Below are 24775 nucleotides of genomic sequence, written 5' to 3'. Positions count from 1 at the left end.
GATCTGCAATCTGGTGGTGAAAGAAGGCCGCATTCCAGTGGATTGGGAACTGAGTACCCTCGTCCCTCTATACAAGGGGAATGGTGACCCTCTGAACTGTGGCTCGTATCGAGTGATAAAGTTATTGGAGCATGGAATGAAGGTATTGGAAAGGGTGTTGGAGAGGAGGATAAGGAAGAAAGTGAAGATTGACGAAATGCAGTTTGGATTTATGCCAGGAAGAGGAACGACAGACGTGCTTTTTATTGTGAGGCAGTTGCAGGAGAAGTACATGGAGAAGAGGAAGAAGTTGTTTCTTGGGTTTGTTGATCTGGAGAAAGCATTCGATATTGTTCCACGTGAAGTAGTGACATGGGCTTTGAGGAAGTTAGGAGTGGAGGAATGGTTGATCAGAGTAGTGATGGCAATGTACAAAAGAGCGCGCACAGCTGTAAGGACGAAGGACGGGAACAGTGGTGAGTTTGAGGTGAAGGTGGGAGTGCATCAAGGGTCGGTACTAAGTCCACTACTATTTGTAGCTGTGATGGAGGTGCTGGCTCGGAACGTAAAGGAGGGTTTACCGTGGGAGTTGTTGTATGCAGATGATCTGGTGTTGATTGCAGAAAGTATGGATGGACTGAAGGAGAAGATGAACAAGTGGAAGGAATGTATGGAGACAAAAGGTCTGAAGGTGAAATTTCGGAAAAACAGAGGTGATGGCAAGTGGTAAAGCATGTGGTGAGGTGGAAAGAACTGGGAAGTGGCTGTGTGCTGTGTGCAGGAAGGGTGTCGGGGTGAATTCCATTCAATGTACAATGTGCGCTGAGTGGGTTCATCAAAAATGTAGTGGTTTGAGAGGGTCATTCACCAGTGTGGCAGCTACATTCAAATGTAAGGTGTGCACAGAGGGAGCTGCAGATGGAGGAAATGTTGAGTTGGATCTTGGAGACGGCGTGAAGCTGGAAAAAGTGAAAACATTTTGTTTCCTAGGAGACATGCTGAATGGAGAAGGTGGATCAGACTCGGCAACGGTTGCTCGAGTGAGATGTGCATGGAAGAAGTTTCGGGAACTGAGTGGCGTGCTGACGAGGAGGGGAGTGTGGTTGAAGCTGAAGGGAAAGATGTATGCTGCATGTGTGAGAAGTGTTACGATTTATGTGAGCGAGACATGGGTAATGAACGTAGTGCAGCAACGAAGGCTGGAAAGGGTGGAAATGCGAATGGTTCGGTGGATGTGTGGAGTATTGTTGAGAGAATATACTATATATATATATATATATATATATATATATATATATATATATATATATATATACAGTATATATGTATATATATATATATATACAGTATATATGTATACTGCATGTGTGAGATCGTTGAGAGAGAGGAAGAGAGAGAGGAAGACAAATATATATATCGTTGAGAGAGAGGAAGACAAATGATGAATTGCGAAAGATGATGGGAATAGAGCCTGTGATGGATGCTGTGAAGAGAAACAGTTTGAGATGGTTTTGGTCATGTGTTGAGGAAGGATGAAAGTGACGGGTTGAGAAGAGTGATGGAAATGAATGTAGAGGGAAGTAGAGGACGGGGAAGACCGAGAAAGACTCAGCTAAAGATGGTCGAAGAAGAAATGCGGGCAAGGGGGTTAACAAGGGGAGATGCAGAAAATAGGGCTAAACGGAAAAGAATGTCATGGGGACCGCAAGGTTAACCCCCGCTCTTACAGGGAAAATGGCCTTAAAATGCCAGTTGTTGTTGTTGTTGTTCCTCTTCCATCCCCTCCCTTACCTCAAACGGCTACACAGCTGACTCCGCACGTGAAAAAGCCGAATGCCTCAACTCTGTGTTTGCCTCAAAATCTTGTGTCCCGAACCCATCTCTCTCTGTTCCCACCTTACCCAGTCGAACTCAGCTGCTCCAGGACTCTGTGTCCTTCTCTCCTTACAAGGTGAATAAGTTTTTGTCAAACCTCGACTCTGATTCTGCAACTGGACCAGATGGCATCAGCCCACGGGTCCTAAAATCCTGCTCTTCCGCTCTATCTCACCCTCTCTCTGTTCTCTTCACCCTCTCTTTTGCTCAAGGTCATCTGCCATCAGCTTGGAAATCAGCCAACATTACCGCTTTTCACCAAAAGGTGCAAAAACAGATCCTTGCAACGACAGACCAATCAGCTTGCTCCCAATAATCAGCAAGGTCATGGAATCAATCATCGCTAGTGACATCAAATCCTTCCTCTTCTCCAATGGCTTGATCTCTGATCATCAATTTGGTTTCAGACCTGGTCACTCTACTCTGGACATGCTGCTTCTACTGTCTCAACAATGGATGGAGGTCCTCAATGCCAAACAGGAAATCAGAGCTGTCTCCCTTGACATATCACGTGCCTTCGATACGGTCTGGCACCCAGCTCTGCTCACCAAACTCTCCTCCTATGGTATCCATGGAAATCTCCATGCACGGCTTGCAGACGTCCTCTCTGGTCGTAGTCAACGTGTGGCTCTGAATGGATTTCTCTCATCTCCCCTTCCTGTTCAGGCTGGAGTTCCCCAAGGCAGTGTTCTGGGCCCTGTGCTTTTTCTGGTCTTCATCAATGATCTCTCCATCTCTCTGGAAAATCTTCTCTATCTCTTTGCTGATGACTCCACTCTCTGCCGCTCCATACCTAATCCCTCAGATCGGCAGTCTACAGCCTCCTCACTCTCTACAGACCTGGACAAAATCACAGATTGGTCATACAAGAGGAACATGTCTTTTAATCCTGACAAATCTCACACTCTTACTATGTCTCTCCGAAAAGACTGTCTGGAATACCCTCCCATCTACTTTCTGAACAATCCTCTTCAAGAAGTTCTGGCACTCAAGCTTTTGGGTCTCACTATCTGCCATGATCGTTCCTGGGAAAACCACATTTCCAAGCTGGCCTCCAAAACCAGTCGCTGACTCGGCATCCTCCGTCGTGCGAAATCCTTCTTTGGCACACCTGAGCTCCTTACCACATACAAGGCTTTCATCCGCAGCTCAATGGAATACTGCTCTCCCCTCTGGGCTGGTGCTTCTGCCTCACACCTAGCTCGTCTTCATGCTGTTGAAACCAAAGCGTTCAGAATCATTGGAATCTCCCGCGATGAAGCTAACTCCGAGGGCCTTTCACTCACTCACCGCAGGCAGGTTGGTGGTCTTTCTGTCTTCTACCGACTCCTCTCCAGCCTTGCTCCCCCTGCTCTGTCTGTGCTCTGTCCTCCAAATATTCCTACAGGTCGCACAAGATCTGCCAGCAACCCTCTTCTGGTGAAACTGCCAAAATCAAGACTCTCTGTTCACCTTCACTCTTTCATTCCTCTTTTCTCCCACCTCTGGAACAAACTCCCTCACTCTCTTCAATCCCACTCCTCCCTCCAGGTCTTTAAAACAGCTGTTCACCACCCTTTCTTTTCTTCCCCCATCCAAAACCTTGATCTTTTCTACCCCCGTTAATTCACCCCAGATCCACTTTTTTGAAATACCGACTTCTTTCCTGGAAGTCCTAGCAGTGTCCATGTGTTTTATACCTCTCCCACCGCCCTCCCCCCCTTCCCATGCCTCCTCCCCCCAAGCCCTGTCCCTCCCACACATCTCCCGATGTCCCTGTTCTCAACTGTTGTACTTGTGTGCTTCCCTCTCTCTCCCCATCTTGTCTCCCGCTCCCTTTATCATATGTTTTATGTCAGTTTGTTTTTTGTGATTAATGTTAGCTCTTACACGAGCCTCGATCTTGTATACAAAAAAAAAATGTTTTCAAGAGATTTGAAAAAAAAATTGCACCACATTTCATCATAACAAGTGGAAGGTAATAAATCTGTAGCCATACTAATATACACATTTTGGTGTCACCTGTCTATCTGACCCTGATACTTCCGGTCGTTACTTACCAATCTCAACCAAACTTTCCAGGGGGACTAAAGGTCACATGGCGGAGGTTGTCGAGACTTAACCCCCTTCCAACTTCCGTCTTGGACGAACTGTGTTAAGGTGTATAAATAGCTCAGCATGGCGTTTCATAGGCTTCAATAGCAACTGGAAGTAAAAATTATTATCACAAAAACTTTTCCTTCCAATGTATGGTTACCTTTTTAGAGTGCCACTACTGTCAGTTTTTCAAACAGTCGAAACTGAAATATATTTAGAGCAAACCAAGGGTATGCTCCATTATCAATCAGCTTGCTGCCCTTGCTAAGCCAGCCGTTCCTTCTCAACCGTTTCAATGGAGTGCTTGCTTGAGTGCGTAAACGACTTGGTGAGCGCTATACAAGCTGATTGGTAATGGAGCACACCCCTCATGTCCTTAAGGCATTCTATGCTTATCACATTTCCCACAGACGAACAGACTGTCTGTTCGCTGTCTCAACTTGCTAGGCCTTATACGTGAGGTGCTCAAATGAGTCTTTACGCATGAATGATGTACCAATTATTGCCTGTCCGATTTTTCTCGCCATAAGATATTGTGGGCATGGATTGTTTATAAAATATATTGATGCCTCAAACCTGTATGTAACTTCCTCCAGCCCTGGCTTCAAGGGTGACGTATGATATTGCTCGTGACACATTTATGGCCCAATTGTGACCTTTATTTGACGCATAACCCCATTTGTAACGCACAATCGCCTCTAAGCTGTGTAATCTTGACCCATCTATAAAATGTCATCCCAGTGTTTTGCAGGCAGGGTCATTCATCATTGTGGGCCATCCTTCAGATGGACGTTAAACTTGGCATCCTATCTGCCAGCATAAGTTTGTGGACGTTAAAGATCCCACGGTGCCCTTCACGAAGAGTCGGCGAATTCTGACCAAATTCCAACTCTAACCTCAGTCGAACGTGAGGCCTGGGCAGTTGGTTTGCGAAAAACTTGGGCCAAGCTCCCCATGGCCAACCCAACAAGAACATGGGAATAATTGTGGCAGTTAAAGAAGAAGAAGAAGAGGAAGAAGAAGTATATGAACTACCCAGAGCCATCCACATGACACACCGCCACCGCCACACCCCCTCTCGCCGCCCCCTGGCTTCTACTTTAGGGAGCGCTTGTTTTTAGTAAATAATAAATCTGTAGTAAATCATTGGAGTTATTTTTAATGATAAATCATAGGAGATTTGTTTTCATCATAATAAATCTGTAATAAATCGAAGGATTTTTTTTAGCCAAAACTTCTCAAGCATTTTTTCTTTTTTACAATAACTTTTTTACACTGAATTTTCAGGAAAACAATATAGACCGTGGGCTGAGTAGGGTTTACATGCACCCCCCCCCCCCCCCCCCACAACTTAACTTCCCGGGTATGTCCATGTACCCCTCACCCTAGGGGTTAGGAAAAACAATGTTAACAGAAAAAAACTCATTCCCTCATAGTTTGACCTCTGGTGACCTCATTAGTGACCTCATTTGCATATAACACATATCATTGTAAAGAGTGTCCCAGGACAAACATTTTGAGGGGTCATATGCAACCATAGGATGACGAGGTAAAAAGTTATGGCCATTTGAATTTCGCCTACCCCTAATTTTCGGAAATCACTGACACAGGGGGGGTAACATCAAAATATGCGTGGGAGGTACCTTGGGAATGAGTTTTTTTTCTGTTAACATGGTTTTTCCTAACCCCTAGGGTAGGGGGTACATGGACATACCCGGGAAGTTAAGTTGTGGGGGGGAGGGGGGGGTGCATGTAAACCCTACTCAGCCCACAGACTAATAGTCTTTAATTATTTATTTTTTTACTTCTTAGACTCAGGCCATAGACCCACTGACCATCACTTGTACCAATATGATTTCTAATTGGAGCGATCACCAATCTAAAGCATCACTGAACCATTGGGCTACTCATACTGCAAATGCTCTAACAAAATGGCATCTGACGAAAGGATTTGGTACAATTTGCAAATAAAAACCTAATCGATACTGACTCATTAGTATAACATAATAGGGGAAGAAATAAGTTGAAAAATACCTGAGACCATGGTGAAACTTTCCATTTGGGAATTGCATTTAGAACAGGCCTCTCTGCTCTTATGGAACCGCCTCCATCATTAGGCACTGTGTATAGAAGTCTCTTGTGCCAGAGGCTGCTGTGTGGTTGGGGGCATGATGGCCGAAAGCAGGGCCTCTCCATCGCATCTGTGGTCGGCCGAGGATGTCGGCGGCAGCGATGCATTGCCAGTGACCGAAGTTTTCCACTGGGTGTTTGGTAGCCACAAGAAGACCGGCGGTGTTGAATTCCTTGCCCACATGTCACAGAGCACTACAAGATGATTGGAAATTGATTAGATCATTAACACAGCAGAAATACTCATAGTTTGATAACTTGTACTTTGAATATTCATTATATATTATCTTTACCTTTAAGTATTCAAATACCGTTCATTGAAAAACAAAAAGATGATGTTATTGTTATATGATAAGTTATTGCCTTGTCAGGAAAGAAAATCAAGTTTGATATATATATTTTTCCTGCTATTTTTATCCCCATATGCAGTGTTCAAAATCAGAGAAATATTTTTCAAATGAAACAAATTGAAAAATGAAAAAAAAGAAACAAATTCAAATGATGACAAAAAAACTATGTGGTTATTAAAAAAGTTAAATAAGCAATAGTTTTTTGTGTGTATATATATACAGTACATATATAATTAGCTAAAGTACCCAGTGTTGCCCGGGAAAATTCGATTAAATAATCTAGTAATTAAATTTGTGTTGTTGACAATAAATCACTACAACCTCCAAATTCTATCTTCACAAAACATAGTACTCAGTCACCCCCGGGGGAAACAAAACCCAGGCAGTGTATAAGTACGAGACACGATTGAGGCCTGATGGCAAATTATCCGGTTTTATCTGGGGCCAATTTTTTATGCCTCCACCGACAAAGTCGCCGGAGCCATGATGTTTTTGGGTTGTCCGTCCGTCCGTCCCTCAGTCCTTCCGTCTGTCCGTCTTTCCGTCCGTCCGTCCGTCCTTCCGTCCGTCCGTCAGTATGTCCGTACGGGCTAAACCTCGTTTTTCTCAGCAACCGTATGTCCGATTGAGACTAAACTTTCAGAGTAGGAGTGACACCCATGCAGAATGTTTTTTATGATAATTGTGATGTCATAGGTCACGTGGTATGGCAGCCATCTTGGATTAAAAGTAAATAATAATAAAAAAATTCTCGGAAACCACTGAATGGAAAAATTTAAAACCTGACACATTGTCAAGTACTCCCAATGGGGAACTAAAGCATGATAATGATGACATCATAGGTGAAGTGGTATACCAGCCAAAAATGTTTTAATTGAATTCTTTATCCTAAAAATCTGAAATTGCATGCACATGATCTATGACCCATTTGTATTGAAATACTAAATTGATGACATCATAGGTCGCATGGTTTGGCAGCCATTTTGGATTGAAGGAAAATATAAAATAATTAAATCTCTTAAACCGATTTTCCGACTGTCCGTCTGTCATCCTGTATGGCCATGCATCATCCTGTAGGATGATGCTTACCTGATCGATGCGAAATTTTACAAATATCATCTAACAGCACTGTTGCATATAGTTTGAAAATGATGATGTCATAGGTCACGTGGTTTGGCAGCCATCTTGGATAGAAAAACGAACCTCATCCGATCAACACAAAACTTCACAAACTTGATCCAGTACCCATACATATGCAGAGTGATGGCATCTACCCGTTGTGGGACTATGCGGAGGCATATTGGTGACACAGTTGCATTGTTCTAGTTGGTCCTATCACTCAATGGTGAAGAATCACTTAAAAAATTGAATTCTCGTTTCCTGATCCATATTCGCATCCTCACCAAAATTGTATCAATTCATCCTTGGCACACACCCAACCTCTTCACCAAGTGTCGTCCGAATCTGGCCATAATTTTTGTGATATCGTGCTATATGGTATGTTGTGCCCTATATCTCAATGGTAAAGAATCACTTAAAAATTCTCAGATCCAAATCCGGATCTTCACCAAAATCTAATCATTTTGTCCTTGTCACATATAGGACATCACCAAATTTCATCCGAATCCATCCACAACTTTTTGCGATATTCTGTTCACAAACAAAGGCATACAGACAAACAAACAGGGGTGAAAGCATAATTTCCATCCACCTTCGGTGGCGGAGATAACAAAAAAAGCTTTCTTCTTTGGGGGAAGGAGAGGAGGGGTGAGGGGGAAGGAGACAGAGGAGGGGAGGAGGGGGAATGAAGGGAGGGAGAGGAGGGGAGGAGTGGAGGAGGAGGAGGAGGCAGGGGGATGTGGAGGCGGGGGTAAGAGGGATGGGGTTATGGAGAGGGGAGAAGAGAGGGGGAGGGGAAAGGGTAGAGAAGGGGGAGGGGGAGTGGGAAAGGAGGGATAGGGAAGGGGGGTAGGAGGCAAGGCCTATACGAAAAGCACGAGGAACATTTAAGCATTGCACCATATAAAGTCATTTGATGTGGTAAATCAATCAAAAGTGAACAGATTGTCACGTAATTTGTTTTCACCGAGTCTTTATCTATATTAGTGACGACCAGAAATGAAAACATAATTTGAATCAGAGTCAAAATGAGGGTGTGAGGCCGTTCAAAGCAAAAAAATCAATTTTCACCAAAGGAAATCCTTGACAAAGCCATAAAATGTGATTTCTAAGCCATGCATTTGCAATCCTTATATAATCGAATAACTTATAACTTCAGGCATGTGATGATATGCACAACTTTAAACAGAAAATTCATTTAGGCACCTTTATGAGCAGAAAATGGTGCGGCCTAACAGTAGGCAAGGCTTACAACATGCACCATGTAAGATCACTCCATGTCGTAAATTAATCAAAACTGAACTGATTCTCACAGAATTCGTTTTCACCAAATCTTAATCTGCTTTAGCGACTGTCAGAAATGAAAACAGAAATCAAATTGGAGTTAAAGTGAGGGTGTGAGGCCATCGGGAAGAAAACCTACATTTTCACCAAAGCAAATTCTCCACAAAATCATAAAACACGATTTCTACAAAAGCGATGTATGTATCGAGCGAATACGAAGGTATGAAGATCAGACACTCGATGATATGAGTGAGGAAAGTGAAAAATTAAATCTTTAGCACTTCATCGTGCAGAAACCGTTGCCAGCCTGTTCTGGTTTGGACACCCTACAATTTTCCGTTCTCAAGATACACAATATATGAAGGAATGGACAGAGAGACAAACAGAAAAATGGAGTGAATGAATGAATGAATGAATGATCGTTTTGAGGCCATTTTCCCCGCTAGAGCGGGGGTTAGCCTTGCGGGCCCCATGACAATCATAGTTCCCTGTTTGAGGCAATGTTTTTATGGCCGGAAGCCCTTCCTGACGCCAACCCTTGGTCACGCTCTTACGATGCGCAGGGATACAGTGTACCTATTCTAAATCGGGGTACACACCGTGATCATTCATCCCAGCAAGCTGGTACTCAAATTTGCCGACCTCGGAAGGATGACAGGCTGAGTCAACCCCCCTGGCGTTAATTCAGCGATCAACCGGGATTCGAACCCAGGATCCTAAGATCCCAAGCCGGCACCCTAACCGCTAAGCCAACACCAAACAGAACAAGTACAAAAAGTTTTAATTAAAACAAAAGCCGCGTCGATGTTACACAATGCCTAGATGCAGCTGTGCCTACAACGTCGATGTTATACGTCGATGTTATACGTTATACGTCGTCGATATACGTTATACGCCTACAACGTCGATGTTATATATAGGACATTCCTATAGATTCGATTACTTGATTTTATTTTTGTGCAAAGTGAAAATATATCTCGGCAATTTCCCGTGTGTGGCGACGAATTTTTAATATATCTCGGCATTTTCCCGTCTGTTATTTCAGGCGGTGTATGACTGACCATGCCGCGATTTTAAAAAAAAAATGTCGGCAATTTCCCGTATGTGGCGACACGTGAACGAAGCTATGCTCCTCTCTCCACATTATTGTGACGACGTATAAATTAAATATTTCATCGTGACGATTGTCATCAAATGGACGAATTTTTAATATATCTCGGCATTTTCCCATCTGTTATTTCAGGCGGTGTATGACTGACCATGCCGCGATTTAAACAAAATATATATATCTCGGCATTTTCCCGTCTGTTATTTCGGGTGGTGTATGACTGAGCATGCATGCCACGATTTAAACAAAATATATATATCTCGGCATTTTCCCGTCTGTTATTTCGGGCGGTGTATGACTGAGCATGCCGCGATATAAACAAAATATATATATCTCGGCATTTTCCCGTCTGTTATTTCGGGCGGTGTATGACTGAGCATGCCGCGATTTAAAAAAAAAAAATCTCAATGGACTTGAAGTTACAGGCCTTTGAGAATTCATTTCGTTCTATAAAGGGCAACTTTCATTGGATTTTCTTCCCGTTTTTTTTCAACCGAGTCTAAAACTATGTTAGCGACTGTGAAAAATGAAATGATATATCGAATTTGATTTGAAATAAAACTGTATGAGAGAGGAAGACACCACGGGCCTACAAAACAGGCCTCAAAGCTATGCGAGTTAATAAAATGGTGGATATTTGTTTGTATGAAAACTCTCCCAGAATGGGTGGAGCTATGGTTCCCAGAATGGGTGGAGCTTTGAGGTTTTGTCTTCTCTGCAAGAACAAGAAGAAGAACAAGAAGAAGAACAAGAAGAACAACAACAACAGCAGAGCGCACTCTATGACCAGCGTCTGCGACGCGGCTAAAAATGGAGTGTGACAATGAAACAAGCTTTGCGTTTATGTCAGCTTTGCCTGATAAGAGACTGCTTAGCAAACACGCTGCACGTGGAGTAGAAATGCAACAAGTTCCATGTATGTGATGCCTTGTGTTCTATGTACTCTTAGTACCTCAGATTTCTTTGGGCACCCAGAAAAAAATTCCAAATTCCTGCTGGACTAGATGGATTTCTGAGAGATGTGAATGTTAGGTGCATTTTTGGGTAAAAGTTGGGAACCTCACTTGTTAACATAATTAGGGTATGCTGAATTCGATTAACCCGGTTCCCAAGCCGAATTTTGAGTTTTTGACCTTCTAATTAGCATATACAAAATGGCCGCCAAATTGTCATTTTTGGACAATTTCTTTGAACAAGCATTTATATATCATGTAAATACATGCAGCTCTTTTCCTTTAACTTTACAACTTTTACCCCAAAAGGCACCTAGAAGCTTATACATGGCCTTTTTTCATAAATCTGTCTCGTCTATATTATGGTTGGCGACATATTGAAAGAGACATTCAAACCGATATTGAAATTGGACACGATAGAATGGGAAATGGTTTTAATAAGACAAAGTTTCATACAACCATTTATTCTAAAATTAAGTATACATGGCCATGAAGCACAAACATTCAGGAATGTCACACATGTTGTTTTGCCAAACTACATCAAATTCATACAAGGGGTCTGATCATCACTCTGTTGCTGACAGGCACACATTGATGTGCACCTCAACTCTGAATAGCAACATTTGCAGCGTCGAGTCTTGCACAACAAATCATCTCGAGGCAACTTTCTGGGATTGGTCTCAGTGACATCAGAATGGGCTCCAGTACTGAATCACCACGTTTCCATCCCATTTCCACATGTGCAGGTAGGTCAGCTATGCACCAATGAACATTTCTCCATACCATGGCTTGATAGTGTACTCGCAACAAATGGAAATGAAGAGCATCACTTGTCGGTGACATTGCTTCTTGTTTACCAGTCTTGGAGAACAACATATGTCGTGCTGAATCAACAGAGGTTGTTCTGTGCACATTATATATTCTGCAGACGAACGCTTCTGCAGATTTGATTGTCTCCTCTGTGAGTTCACCAATGCTCAAGTTCTTCAGCAGTTTATTCAAAACTCACAAATGCACCTAGAAGCTTATACATGGCCTTTTTCCATAAATCCGTCTCGTCTATGCCAAAGTGATCTCCAGTCAAACATCAGATCTGACAAGCCGGTTCGTAAATAGACTTGGTTAAACTTTCCCCCATGAAGAATTATCCAGGTCGGCCTCTGCATGTTTTAGTTCCTGTAGGATGATGTTCTTAACGATCCATTGGACCCATTGTTAACAAAGCATCCAGAAAAGCCAAGAATCCAGATTGTTCTTTTTCACAAGTGAATTTTTTCGACGGAAAAATCGAGTTGATGGAATTGTGGAGAGAGGCAGTGGAATCACCACGGAGGACGACAAATTAGTCGTCTACCTAAGGAAACCAACACGTGGCGGCACGATCAAATTGTGGGATAGATCAGGCCTCCAATTCCTCCATAACCATGTCAGCCAGCACAGCAAACACTGGGGTCCCCATTTTTTCCTGAAACCAAATACCTGTTTCTGATATTTCCCTTTAAATATTAAATAGGTTGAATTCAGACAGGAAAATCACAAATATTACAAACCTACAATGAATATGTCCCACATCCCAATTTCCAACAGTCATCTGCCATCAAACGGTTTGGTTCCTTTCACAGCAAAATGGCTGGAAACTTGTAAAGAGGGTTACCACATCACACAGAGAATGGTTTCACCAGATTTGATTTTGATTTGTTTCACTTTACCAGAATCCACTCTGTGCTAATAACAGACGTAGCCAGAAACATATTTGTGGATTGATTCCGATTCCGAACCAGTCAGAACCCTTGCAGCAAGTACTGGTGCGGCACAAGGGATTATGGTCACCATTCCAGTGAGGTCACTATTCGGAGTTAACTCCATTCAATGTACAATGTGCACTGAGTGGGATCATCAAAAATGTAGTGGTCTGAGAGGGTCATTAACCAGTGTGGCAGCTACATTCAAATGTAAGGTGTGCACAGAGGGAGCTGCAGATGGAGGAAATGTTGAGTTGTATCTTGGAGACGGCGTGAAGCTGGAAGGTGTGAAAACATTTTGCTACCTCGGAGACATGCTGAAGGGAGAAGGTGGATCAGACTCGGCAACGGTTGCTAGAGTGAGATGCGCATGGAAGAAGTTTCGGGAACTGAGTGGCGTGCTGACGAGGAGGGGGGTGTCGTTGAAGCTGAAGGGAAGTGTGTATGCTACATGTGTGAGAAGTGTTATGATTTATGGGACATGGGTAATGAACTTAGAGCAGCAACGAAGGCTGGAAAGGGTGGAAATGCTAATGGTTCGGTGGATGTGCGGAGTATCGTTGAGAGAGAGGAAGACAAATGATGAATTGCGAAAGATGATGGGAATAGAGCCTGTGATTGATGCTGTGAAGAGGAACAGGTTGAGATGGTTTGGTCATGTGTTGAGGAAGGATGAAAGTGACTGGTTGAGAAGAGTGATGGAAATGAATGTAGAAGGAAGTAGAGGACGGGGAAGACTGAGAAAGACTTGGCTAAAGATGGTCGAAGAAGAAATGCAGGCAAGGGGGTTAACCAGGAGAGATGCAGAAAATAGGGCAAAATGGAGAAGATTGTCATGGAGACCGCAAGGCTAACCCCCACTCTAGCAGGGAAAATGGCCTTAAAATGCATGTTGTTGTGTGTTGTTGTATTCCAGTGAGGAGGTAGTATTTGGCATTTAAGACCACATGCTAAGCTTGACAGCTCAACTCTTGAAGGAATTCACCCCGTCTGAGGATGGCCGGTTGACCCCATTTATTATATGACCATACATTCTGGCACTTTGGGTTAGGATGCGTGTGTTTAGTTGACCTTGGGTTGAAGTACATGTATGCACTAGTGGGACAAGCTTTGTTAGACTATGTACTTTGGCCATGGGGCCAATGTGCATGTGCATAACTTTTTAATAATGTTTTGATGTTTTTAAACCTTTTCATCCCAAAAAGGCGTTGTCATAAGAAGTCCAGTGAGCCGGAAACACGTCCATGGATTGATTCCCTTCCAAAGAGGTGGAATGACATTGCTTTATAAGGGTTGGCTGACTGATACTGTGGGTAGCAGTGTTTTAGCTGACACGATTTGTTTAGTGGGCAGTTCTGTGTCTTTCATAAACTGCAACTTAAAGCCTGAACTTCTGGGGGGGCGGTCGGACGAGATGTCTGAGGGGGCGCCGAACCGGGCGACCCAGGTGGCGATGAAAGCCTGCGCGACATCCGCCGCCGTCGTCGACGCCAAGGGCACGGCCTCCGGCCACCGGGTGGTGCGGTCCACCATGGTGAGGACGTGGGTGAAACCCCACGAGGGGGGCAGAGGTCCCACCAGGTCCACGTGGACGTGGTCAAACCAGCGTTCCGGCACCGTGAACGGGGCCAACGGGGCCTGGGTGTGCCGGTGCACCTTGGCGCGCTGGCACGCGAGGCACGTCCTGGCCCAGCCGCGGACGGCCTTCGGAGGCCATGCCAGACGAACTTGTCGGCGATCAACCTTTGCCCCGCAAACTGACCCTTCAGGTGCGCGGGGATTCTGGGGGGGCGTGTCGGGGTCACCATATGAAGCGCGATGCTGCGCGCGCTAATGCTTACGCAAGGAGCAAGCGGACAACGCGGTTCATAAAAGAGTCTTTATTGAAAGTACTCAAACTGCAGCACACTGCTCAGGGCTGCGCGCCCCGTGTATATCGTGAGGCCACGCCTCTCTCCCTGGCGTGGCCCATCCCCACTTGGTGTGCGGGGTGATGTCACCACGTCAGTGCTTTCGTGTCCGCCACAAACTAACTATTTTTATATCCGCCACCGAAGGTGGATGGAGGTTATGTTTTCACCCCTGCCTGCCTGTCTGTTTGTGAACAAAATATCTCAAAATGTTGTGGACGGATTCGGACGACATTTGGTGGAGAGGTTTAGACTGCCAGGTGTTCCAATTTTTCATTTCATTTCGTGACCTGAAAATCGGGTGGGCATCAAATTGGCATGATAATATAGAAAAAATTAAGAAATAATGTTCATGACTTTTCACAAGTCAGATTCTGGTACATTAGTCTGTAATATAATGTTGAAATGTATAATTTTATTTCCAAAATCTCCGTTTAGCCTCGAACGCATTTCGATGTATTGACCAATGAGGATCGCGCTTATTCGCGCTACGAACGATGTCTGGGATTCCGGCTGCGAGTAATCAAAATGGCGGCCTCCAGTAGCAGTGACGGTGACGAGGGTGGGAGCGAGAAACGCTGTTATATGTGTATTTCTCCGGCCAAAAGATCAAGTTTAATACATTTTAGTGATATAACATGGCCGCGATATTTGCAATTTGTTCTTACGTGGCAGAATTTAGAAGGTGATCAAGCTGAAATTGCGAGAAATTTCGTGAAGAACCACGCTGACGAATTCGGCGAACGTGGCAACAGTATGGTAACAATACCTGCTATAGCTATACCGCATGATGCAGCGTTTCATCAAGTGTGTTATTCACGATTTACCGATAAACAACGAGTGAGCAGGGTGCAAAGCAGCATGAAAAAGAGAGAAGAAAATGCAGCCAATACTGGTAGGTTGAATAACTTGAATAATAAATCATGACAATGCTTCAAAACTTAGTTTGATTTTTTTTTTTGTGAGGTATATGTAAAATGATTTTGTGTGTAGTCGAACGATTTTGAATTGAAGGAACTGTCCAATATTTATGCAAGGAGGTAGGGCCGAGGTGAAACAAATAAATTTTTAAAAGGAAGTCTGAGGAAGGGGGGGGGGGGGGGAGGGAATCTAGTCGGGCTAACCATGACTTGAGGTCTAGACATTTTAAACTCACATAATTTTAATTGTTTTCTTTTATGTGTATTTATTGCAGCTTCAACATGCAATGACATCAACGTCAACATTGACAAGGTGCATAAAGGCCCACAACCAGTCAAGAAACGTGCTCTACGCTCCAGCTTAGGCAAGCCCAAATGTTCAGCCAGATCCCAATATGTGTTGCCTAATATATGCATCCTTTGTCAGAAAGAGAGAACAATCAATACAGGCAAAAGGGGCCGAAGAAAAGAGCCTCTAACAAGGTGCTCAACAATTGAGGCACCAAGACTGCAGCAAGCTGCTAAAGACAACAACAATACAAACCTGCTGCTTCAAATTCAAGACCGCGATTGTGTTGCGATAGAGGTAAAATACCATGGTCGCTGCTACAAGGAGTATACCCGGTATTTAGGCAAGCTAGCAACAACACCTAATGCAGAGCAACAAGGAGACTCCAACTACTCAGAAGCATACACATTATTTTGTGCAACAGTCAAAGATCTTATAATAGACAACAAGGAAATCTACAGACTGAAACGACTTAATGACATGTTCATGAAACAAATCAAAGCAACACACGGAATAGAATCAAACTACAAAAGTGGCTTTCTCAAGACAAGACTGATGAAAACATTTCCACAACTATGCTTTCTAACCCCGTATATGCGCTGCCAAGGACACCTTGTGTATGTTAATGACATCTCCACTGAAGTGCTGGTTGAAGAAAAGAAAGTGTTGCAAGAAACCATGCATGGTTCAGGTGATGACACAACAGAGACAGAACAAACATCCGACTCTGAACCAACCCCACCAAAGCAACCTGGGTATACTGAGAATAACCTTAGAGAACACTACTTCACTGCGCTACAATTGAGAAATGCAATAGATGAGATCAAGCCAAATATGCCATGGCCCCCAACCTCTGAGCACCTGACAACAAATGCCGCAGAAGCAATTGTACCTGCCTGTCTCTATAACTTTATTGCATGGATGGTGGGAGTGTCAGACGAACCTGATTCTGATGAGTTTGTAAAGATAGAATCTACAATACATAGAAGAATTCTCACAATTGCACAGGACATCATATACCTCCAATCAAAGGGAAGGAAACAGATGCCCAAACATTTGTCACTTGCAATGACAGTACGTCATCTCTCAGGTTCAGCCCAATTAATCAGCCTACTGAACGGGTTTGGTTACTGCGTCTCAAACTCTGTCGTCTTAAATCATGACACTGCACTGGCTAACCAAGAACTACATCGTGGAGAGGATGCTCTTCCATCAATCATTCAGGCGGGCAAGCATGTCACACTCGTATGGGACAATAATGACTTCGGGGAGGAGACATTGTCTGGGCGTGGAACAACACACAATACCAATGGGATTATAATACAGCAACCAAGTCAATCCCATGAAGTAGTACAACCAGCACCAGTCACTACAGTTAAGAGGACGCGGGAGAGATCGATGCAGCCACCTGCAGTGAACCTTGCCACATATTATGGAAGGAAAAAAGAAGGACCCGCTCCATTCGCAACCAGCGTTCCATTGGATCGAGCAACGTACTTCCCATTACTCCAGCACCCTAAGACGATAGACCTAGCATACCACATCACCAAGTACAGCATTGACGGGACTCTGCCATCTTGGACAGGATTCAACCAACTACTGTCTTGTGTTGAAGTTCCACCAAAGAGCGTGATAGGGTATCTCCCTGTCATTGATGCCACTCCGACTGAAATGAATACGGTACTAACAATACTGCAGAGAAGTGTTCAGATCGCCGACAAGTTACAGTTGGAAGCAGTCGTCATTGTCGTTGACCAAGCCATCTATTGCAAGGCACAGCTCATTAGATGGAAGAATGCACAGTTCATGAAGAGACTGGTAATTCGACTTGGGGCATTCCACACTGCAATGTCCTTTCTTGGCTGTATTGGAAAGAGATTTCGAGATGGTGGTCTCCAAGACATCCTGGTTGAGTCAGAGATTGTTGCAGTGGGGTCTGTGAATGGAGTGTTCAGCGGCAAGCATTACAACAGGGCAGTTCGAGCCCATAAGCTGATGTCAGACGCGATGCAGCAGATGCTTCTGGATGCATATTTTGAATCTATTCCAGAACATGAGGCGGGTAGAGTGAAGGAACTTTTGTCAAACTTAGCTGAAGCTTTCCCACATCCAAACTACCATGTCATTCTCAACAGTGACAAGTTCAAAGACTTCAAAACCTCCTTTGACAAATTCTTAGAAGCAAGTGACACCAAACCAACATTTCGCTTCTGGAGTTCATACTTTGAGACGGTGGAGCTTCTCTTGCTATTCATTAGAGGGACATGAGAAGCCAACTGGGATGTTCACCTCGCCAGCATACGATGTATGCTTCCATGGATATTTGCCTATGATCACATTAATTATAGCAGATACCTTCCAGTATACTGGCTGGAAATGTCAGATGTTCAGCAGACCCATCCCGCCATTCATCAGAAATTTATGGAGGGTGATTTCGCTACCCAGAGAAGCGACAAAGCTTTTGCCCAAATCGCCTGTGACCAGACCATTGAGCAGACAGCAAACAGGGATTCCAAGACCAAGGGGGGAATGACCGGTTTCACTACCAGCAAGGGGACAGTTAACCGATGGATTTGGTCACACCACGCGAGGGGGTCAATTGCACGGGAATGCGAGGTTATGGCAGGGAAGTCCAGATATGAAGAGCACAGCTCAAAACGCTCCGATCTACTACAAAGTCGCATGCTACATGACAAAGCTGATGTTGACAAAGCTGCTCCTGGACTCTGTGACCTTCTCTCCTGACAAGGAAACCTCGACTCTGATTCTGCAACTGGACCAGATGGCATCAGCCCACGGGTCCTAAAATCCTGCTCTGCCGCTCTATCTCACCCTCTCTCTGTTCTTTTCACCCTATCCTTTGCTCAAGGTCATCTGCCAGCATCCTGGAAATCAGCAAACATTACCGCTTTACACAAAAAAGGTGCAAAAACAGATCCTTGCAACTACAGACCAATCAGCCTGCTCCCAATTATCAGCAAAGTCATGGAATCCATCATTGCTTCGGATATGAAATCTTTCCTCTTCTCCAATGGCTTGATCTCTGATCATCAATTTGGTTTCAGACCAGGTCACTCTACTCTGGACATGCTGCTTCTGCTGTCTCAACAATGGATGGAGGTCCTCAATGCCAAACAGGAAATCAGAGCTGTCTCCCTTGACATATCACGTGCCTTCGATACGGTCTGGCACCCAGCTCTGCTCACCAAACTCTCCTCCTATGGTACCCATGGAAATCTCCATGCATGGCTTGCGGACTTCCTCTCTGGTCGTAGTCAACGTGTGGCCCTGAATGGATTTCTCTCATCTCCCCTTCCCGTTCAGGCTGGAGTTCCCCAAGGCAGTGTGCTGGGCCCTGTGCTTTTTCTGGTCTTTATCAATGATCTCTCCGACTCTCTGGAAAATCCTCTGTATCTCTTTGCTGATGACTCCACTCTCTGCCGCTCCATTCCTCTTCCCTCAGATCGGCAGTCTGCAGCCTCCTCACTCTCTGAAGACCTGGACAAAATCACAGACTGGTCAAACATGTGGAACATGTCTTTCAATCCTGACAAATCTCACACTCTTACTATGTCTCTCCGAAAAGATCGACTGGACAACCCTCCCATCTACTTTCTCAACAATCCTCTCCAAGAAGTTCTGTCGCTCAAGCTTTTGGGTCTCACCATCTGCCATGATCTTTCTTGGGAAAACCACATTTCCAAGCTGGCCTCCAAAGCCAGTCGCCGACTGGGCATCCTCCGTCGTGCGAAGTCCTTCCTTGGCACACCTGAGCTCCTCACCACATACAAGGCTTTCATCCGCAGCTCAATGGAATACTGTTCTCCCCTATGGGCTGGTGCTCCTGCCTCACACCTGGCTCGGCTTCACGCTGTTGAATCCAAAGCTTTCAGAATCATTGGAATCTCCCGCGATGAAGCTATCTCTGAGGGCCTTTCACTCACTCACCGCAGGCAGGTAGGTGGTCTTTCTGTCTTCTACCGACTCCTCTCCGGCCTTGCTCCCCCAGCTCTCTCTGTGCTCTGTCCCCCAAATATTCCTACAGGTCGCACAAGATCTGCCAGCCACCCTCTGATGGTTAAACTGCCGAAATCTCGGCTCTCTGCTCACCTTCACTCTTTCATTCCTCTTTTCTCCCGCCTCTGGAACAAACTCCCACACTCACTTCAATCACACTCCTCCCTCCAGGTCTTCAAAACAGCTGTTCACCACCATCTCTTATCTTCCCCCATCCAAAACCTTGATCTTTTCTACCCCCACTAATTCACCCCAGATCCACCTTGTTTGAAATTCCAACTTCTTTCCTGGAAGTCTTGGCAGTGTCCATATGTTTTATACCTCTCCCCCCCCCCCCCCCCTTCCCATGCCTCCCCCCCAAAGCCCTCTCCCTCCCACAGTTCTCTCGATGTCTCCATGTCTCTCGGTCCCTGCTCTCAAATGTTGTGTTTGTGTACTTCCCCCTCTCTCCCCATCTTGTCTACCGCTCCCGATGTTATTTGTTTTGTGTGTCTGTTTGTCTTTCTGTGTGATTAATGTTCGCTCTTTCACGAGCCTCGATCTTGTATACAAAAAAAAATTAAAAAAAATAAAAAATACTAAGGAATCCAGAGCTGTGCGGTGCCTTGAAGGACCTTGGAGAACGGTTTGACATACATCCAGACATGATGGAAGCACTGGAGACATTTGTCTGCAAGTTATATGGACAGCACAATATCACTACTGTGAATGAGGCCAGGTACAACATGTTTCGTCTTGCTAGAACGTCTGAGATCACAATGCCTCCCAACCAAGATGCCCTGAGACAGCACATCAAGAGAGCCAATTACCAAGCTGGTAAGTTAATTGGTTGTTTCTTTGAATATTGAACGTCACCTGTAATTTATGTTTGGACAGGAGTACTAGTATATGGTGCAGCATGTGTTAATGAAGATGATTATTTGGAAAGTTTATTGAATTGAAAACAAAATATTGAATGTCACAACAATGCTTTGTAAATGTTCAAAATTAACAGGTCTATTTGAAAGAGTAATTGAAGTAACTATCTGTACAGTTGAGTGGTTAAGATAACATGACATGTAGATGATCCAGAGATTTTTTTGCTCCACACTTAGTCAGAGCAGGATGTTTTGGATTTCGCATGTTTCTCTACACAGAATTTCCCAATAATATGATTGTACTGCTATTAGTGTTAATGATATACCTCTGATGTTGTTTTGGAAATATGTATATCTCCATTCTTAATGTTATTGATCACTTCAATATTTCAGGAATTTACAAGAGGAGCCTGCAGCCCATCCCTGACATTCCCGACCCTGATGGCTATGGATGGATGATGGAAGAGGAACTTGCCATAGACTGGATGACACTTCCACCTGCACCAGACAGCGTGATGGAGCTTGCTAACTGCACTGGAAGCTGCAAGAAGACACGATGCAGCAACGAAACTACATGCACTTGCCTACAGAATAACATTCCGTGCACAGATTTGTGCAAGTGCGGCAGGAACGACTGCTCAAACATAACTGGCCATGTTGACTTTGATGATAAGAATGATGATAAAGACTCCAGATCTGAAGATGAGGAAGACTCTGATGCTGAAGAGGATGAAATAACTGCACTATTTGTATGATGTTTTGGACAAGTTTCAACATGACCAAGCCGAAGAGACAAATTGTGGCTATAGTTCAGCCCATCTCGAGTTTATCATGACGTCAATGCGCACTGGTTCGCTTGTACGCCACGTAATTGTCTTTGATGGGTTAAAATATCACCCCTTACACACTTATTGGACCTATTAACAGTTTCAAAATAGCATTGGTAAACCACCATGGATCGTAGTAGCAACACCAATCACAAATATTGTACAAAAATTTAAAATTATGCAGGTTTTAAGGTCCAAAAACATGACTTTCTGATAAATGCATCAACAGCATGTTATTTTACCAAGTCGTTAAAACAACATTTTTACTACTTTTGGGGGTCTGAATTAATAAATATTGCTGCCAAGACCAATGTGAACATGACATCATATAGTTTGTGTTGTTTTTTTACTGTGTAAATGGGTATTTCAAATGTAACATACAATTTGTGTATACTGGTGTTTTGGGGCAGCGGTTCTCGGTAACGTACCACGTTATCGCTTGTGAAAAAAAACAAGATGTTTTGGAGGTCATAAGGCTTCATCCCACACCCTTCTTGCCAAATCCCTAGGTTCAGGTCATGAAATCCAAAAACAGAATAGATATCCACCCTATGGCCCTGTGTCTAGTTGGGTATGTGACAAGGAAGAATTGATTAGATTTGGTGAAGATTCAGAACCGGATCCAGATACGAGAATTGTTAAAGTGATTCTTCACCATTGAGTGATAAGGGCCAACAACTACGTATGTGTAGCGCAATATCTGAAAAATTTATGGACAGATCCAGATGAAACTTGGTGGACAGATTGGTGGTGTGACAAGGACGAATCGATTCGATTTTGGGGAAGTTCCCAATAGTTGTGGATGAAAAGGTTGTGGATGACTTAAGACAAAACTTGGTTGATGAGTTGGGTAAGTGACAAGAACAAGCCGATTAGATTTTGGTTTAGGTCCAAATCCAGATCTGGTCTGTCAATGGGATACAAAACATAAGCTGTTCAGCCTGGAGGAGGTATGTGCTCTACCGAGTGCCATTCTAGTTTTAACTGTAATATGTCTGTCATATATCTCATCTCAATATAATTATGCAAATCGTACATAGGTCTAAGGAATTTTATATTATTGGTAATTTTTTGTTAAACTAATGTAATTTAGGAAATAACTGTAATACTATACCTTTTAGAATAAACAAACAGTTATATTATTCAAATGTACTATTAGTGATAGATGTGTAGCTTACATGTGACCATGATGAAAGGAACCACTTAGCAGAAATTATGCGGCGACACCGTTGGAGGACGCAGAACTGCTGCTGCTGTGGTCTACTGCTGCTGTTGCAGTTGTCACCTGGCAAAATAAGGAGAGTACCAGACACCTGCATGCTACGGCACTGCAGAGCACGTTTCCTGATCCCACGTCCGCATGATTTGGAGCACTGTGAAAACAAGAGGTATCACATTATGTCTATCTGGTACTTGTGACAGAACTGAAATCTATTTATTGCAATCACTTTTTCCAATGTAAAAGACAATCTTGGCATACAAAGTTACACCGGATGCAGCTTACAGCATCATAATGTGCCTTAATAGAGCAAAACTCCATACTTTTTACTATCTGGTTCTGTTTCACAAAAGCAGCCACCAGAGCATAGGCCAGGGCTCCTTGCTGGTTGATAATCCACCTTTGTGCATTGTTCTTAATAGAAAATTTTGAGAAAAAATTCTGACTAGTAACATATTTATGTATCACCAGAAGCACCCGCTTCCTACAGGAGTGGACAGGGGGGGAGAAGTTATTATTGCCAATTATTATTACACTTATTTTTGTTAATTTTTTTGTTATTATTTTGTAATATCATTATTATCCCGCGCACGTGAAGCAAAAAGCATGGTTAAGCAATTGATTCATTTCTGTCTGTCTGTCTTGTCTAGAAACGTCAGCTTATGATCGAGGAACAACTGAATTTCATTTGAATATTTTGAATGAAACGGAAAACCAAATAATGCATTGGAGTCATCAGAAGGAACCAGAAGAAGTAAAGAGCAAATATGGAGTCATCAGAAGGAACCAAAAGAAGTAAACAGCAAATATGGAGTCATCAGAAGGAACCAGAAGAAGTAAAGAGCAAAGATGGAGTCATCAGAAGGAACCAGAAGAAGTAAAGAGCAAATATGGAGTCATCAGAAGGAACCAGAAGTAAAGAGCAAAGATGGAGTCATCAGAAGGAACCAGAAGAAGTAAAGAGCAAATATGGAGTCATCAGAAGGAACCAGAAGAAGTAAAGAGCCAATATGGAGTCATCAGAAGGAACCAGAAGAAGTAAAGAGCAAATATGAAGTCATCAGAAGGAACTAGAATAAGTAAAGACCAAAGATGGAGTCATCAGAAGGAACCAGAAGAAGTAAAGAGCAAAGTTGGAGTCATCAGAAGGAACCAGAAGAAGTAAAGAGCAAAGTTGGAGTCATCAGAAGGAACCAGAACATGTAAAGAGCAAATATGGAGTCATCAGAAGGAACCAGAAGAAGTAAAGAGCAAAGCTGGAATCATCAGAAGGAACCAGAAGAAGTAAAGAGCAAAGCTGGAATCATCAGAAGGAACCAGAAGAAGTAAAGAGCAAATATGGAGTCATCAGAGGAACCTGGATCGGATTCGGGTTTCAGCCGCTACACCACAACGCTCAAACACATATTGGAACACATATTGCAACGTGACTTGGAAAACAAACCTGTAGTTTAGCAATACTTTGGCTCTGAATTCATTCCAATCATGCATGCGCAGAGAGGAGTGAAATAATTATTTTAGTCTGTCTCCCTGTCTGGCAGTCAAACAAAATAAAAAATCATTCCAAACAGGAAACTTACTGTTTTTAAGGATGTCATGAAGGAAACAAACAACATGCAGAAGAACTCATGTTAAATAAGGTGTTAATAATGTATATATTACTATAATAAGGTGTAAATAATGTTAACATTAATTATAATTATTATAATAAGGTGTAAATTATATAATTATATATATTATGTAATTATAATTAATAATATTATAATAAGTTAAATTATAATAGGTGTAAATAATGTTAAATAAGGTGTTCATGTGTTAAATAAGACAACAGCAGTAAACTTCTGGGAGAAAAAAATATCTGTGACCTTATTTTTAAAAAAATAACCACCTTTAGAGGCCATTTTTCCCCGCAAAGCAGGGGTTGGCCTTTTTCGGGAACCGTGGTTGTTGTTGTTTTTTGGTCCCCTTTTTGAAGCAATGTTTTACGGCCGGATGCCCTTCCTGACGCCAACCCTTTTTGCCGCCTTTAACGACAAACAGGGAATTACCAGCAAGCTGGTACTCAATTAGCCGACCTCGGAAGGATGACAGGCTGAGTCAACCCCCCTGGCGTTGGATTC

At 43.4% G+C, this 24775-nt stretch overlaps 1 protein-coding gene across 1 annotated transcript in view; it reads right to left on the bottom strand.

The window, feature by feature from the left end:
* Positions 1-24775, bottom strand: part of LOC137435741 (A disintegrin and metalloproteinase with thrombospondin motifs 16-like) — a 257905-nt gene that overhangs the window by 5704 nt on the left and 227426 nt on the right. Inside the window, exons 19-20 of the mRNA XM_078785110.1 lie at positions 22615-22809; positions 21085-21150 (exon numbers count right to left, since the gene is read on the bottom strand). Coding sequence (XP_078641236.1) covers positions 21085-21150; positions 22615-22809 — 261 coding nt within the window. The remainder of the gene's footprint in view (positions 1-21084; positions 21151-22614; positions 22810-24775) is intronic.

Source organism: Myxine glutinosa, chromosome 9 (assembly GCF_964187855.1).
Source record: "Myxine glutinosa chromosome 9, kmMyxGlut1.1, whole genome shotgun sequence".
Classification (NCBI taxonomy): Eukaryota; Metazoa; Chordata; class Myxini; order Myxiniformes; family Myxinidae; genus Myxine; species Myxine glutinosa.
This window is presented reverse-complemented; position numbering and strand designations above follow the sequence as displayed.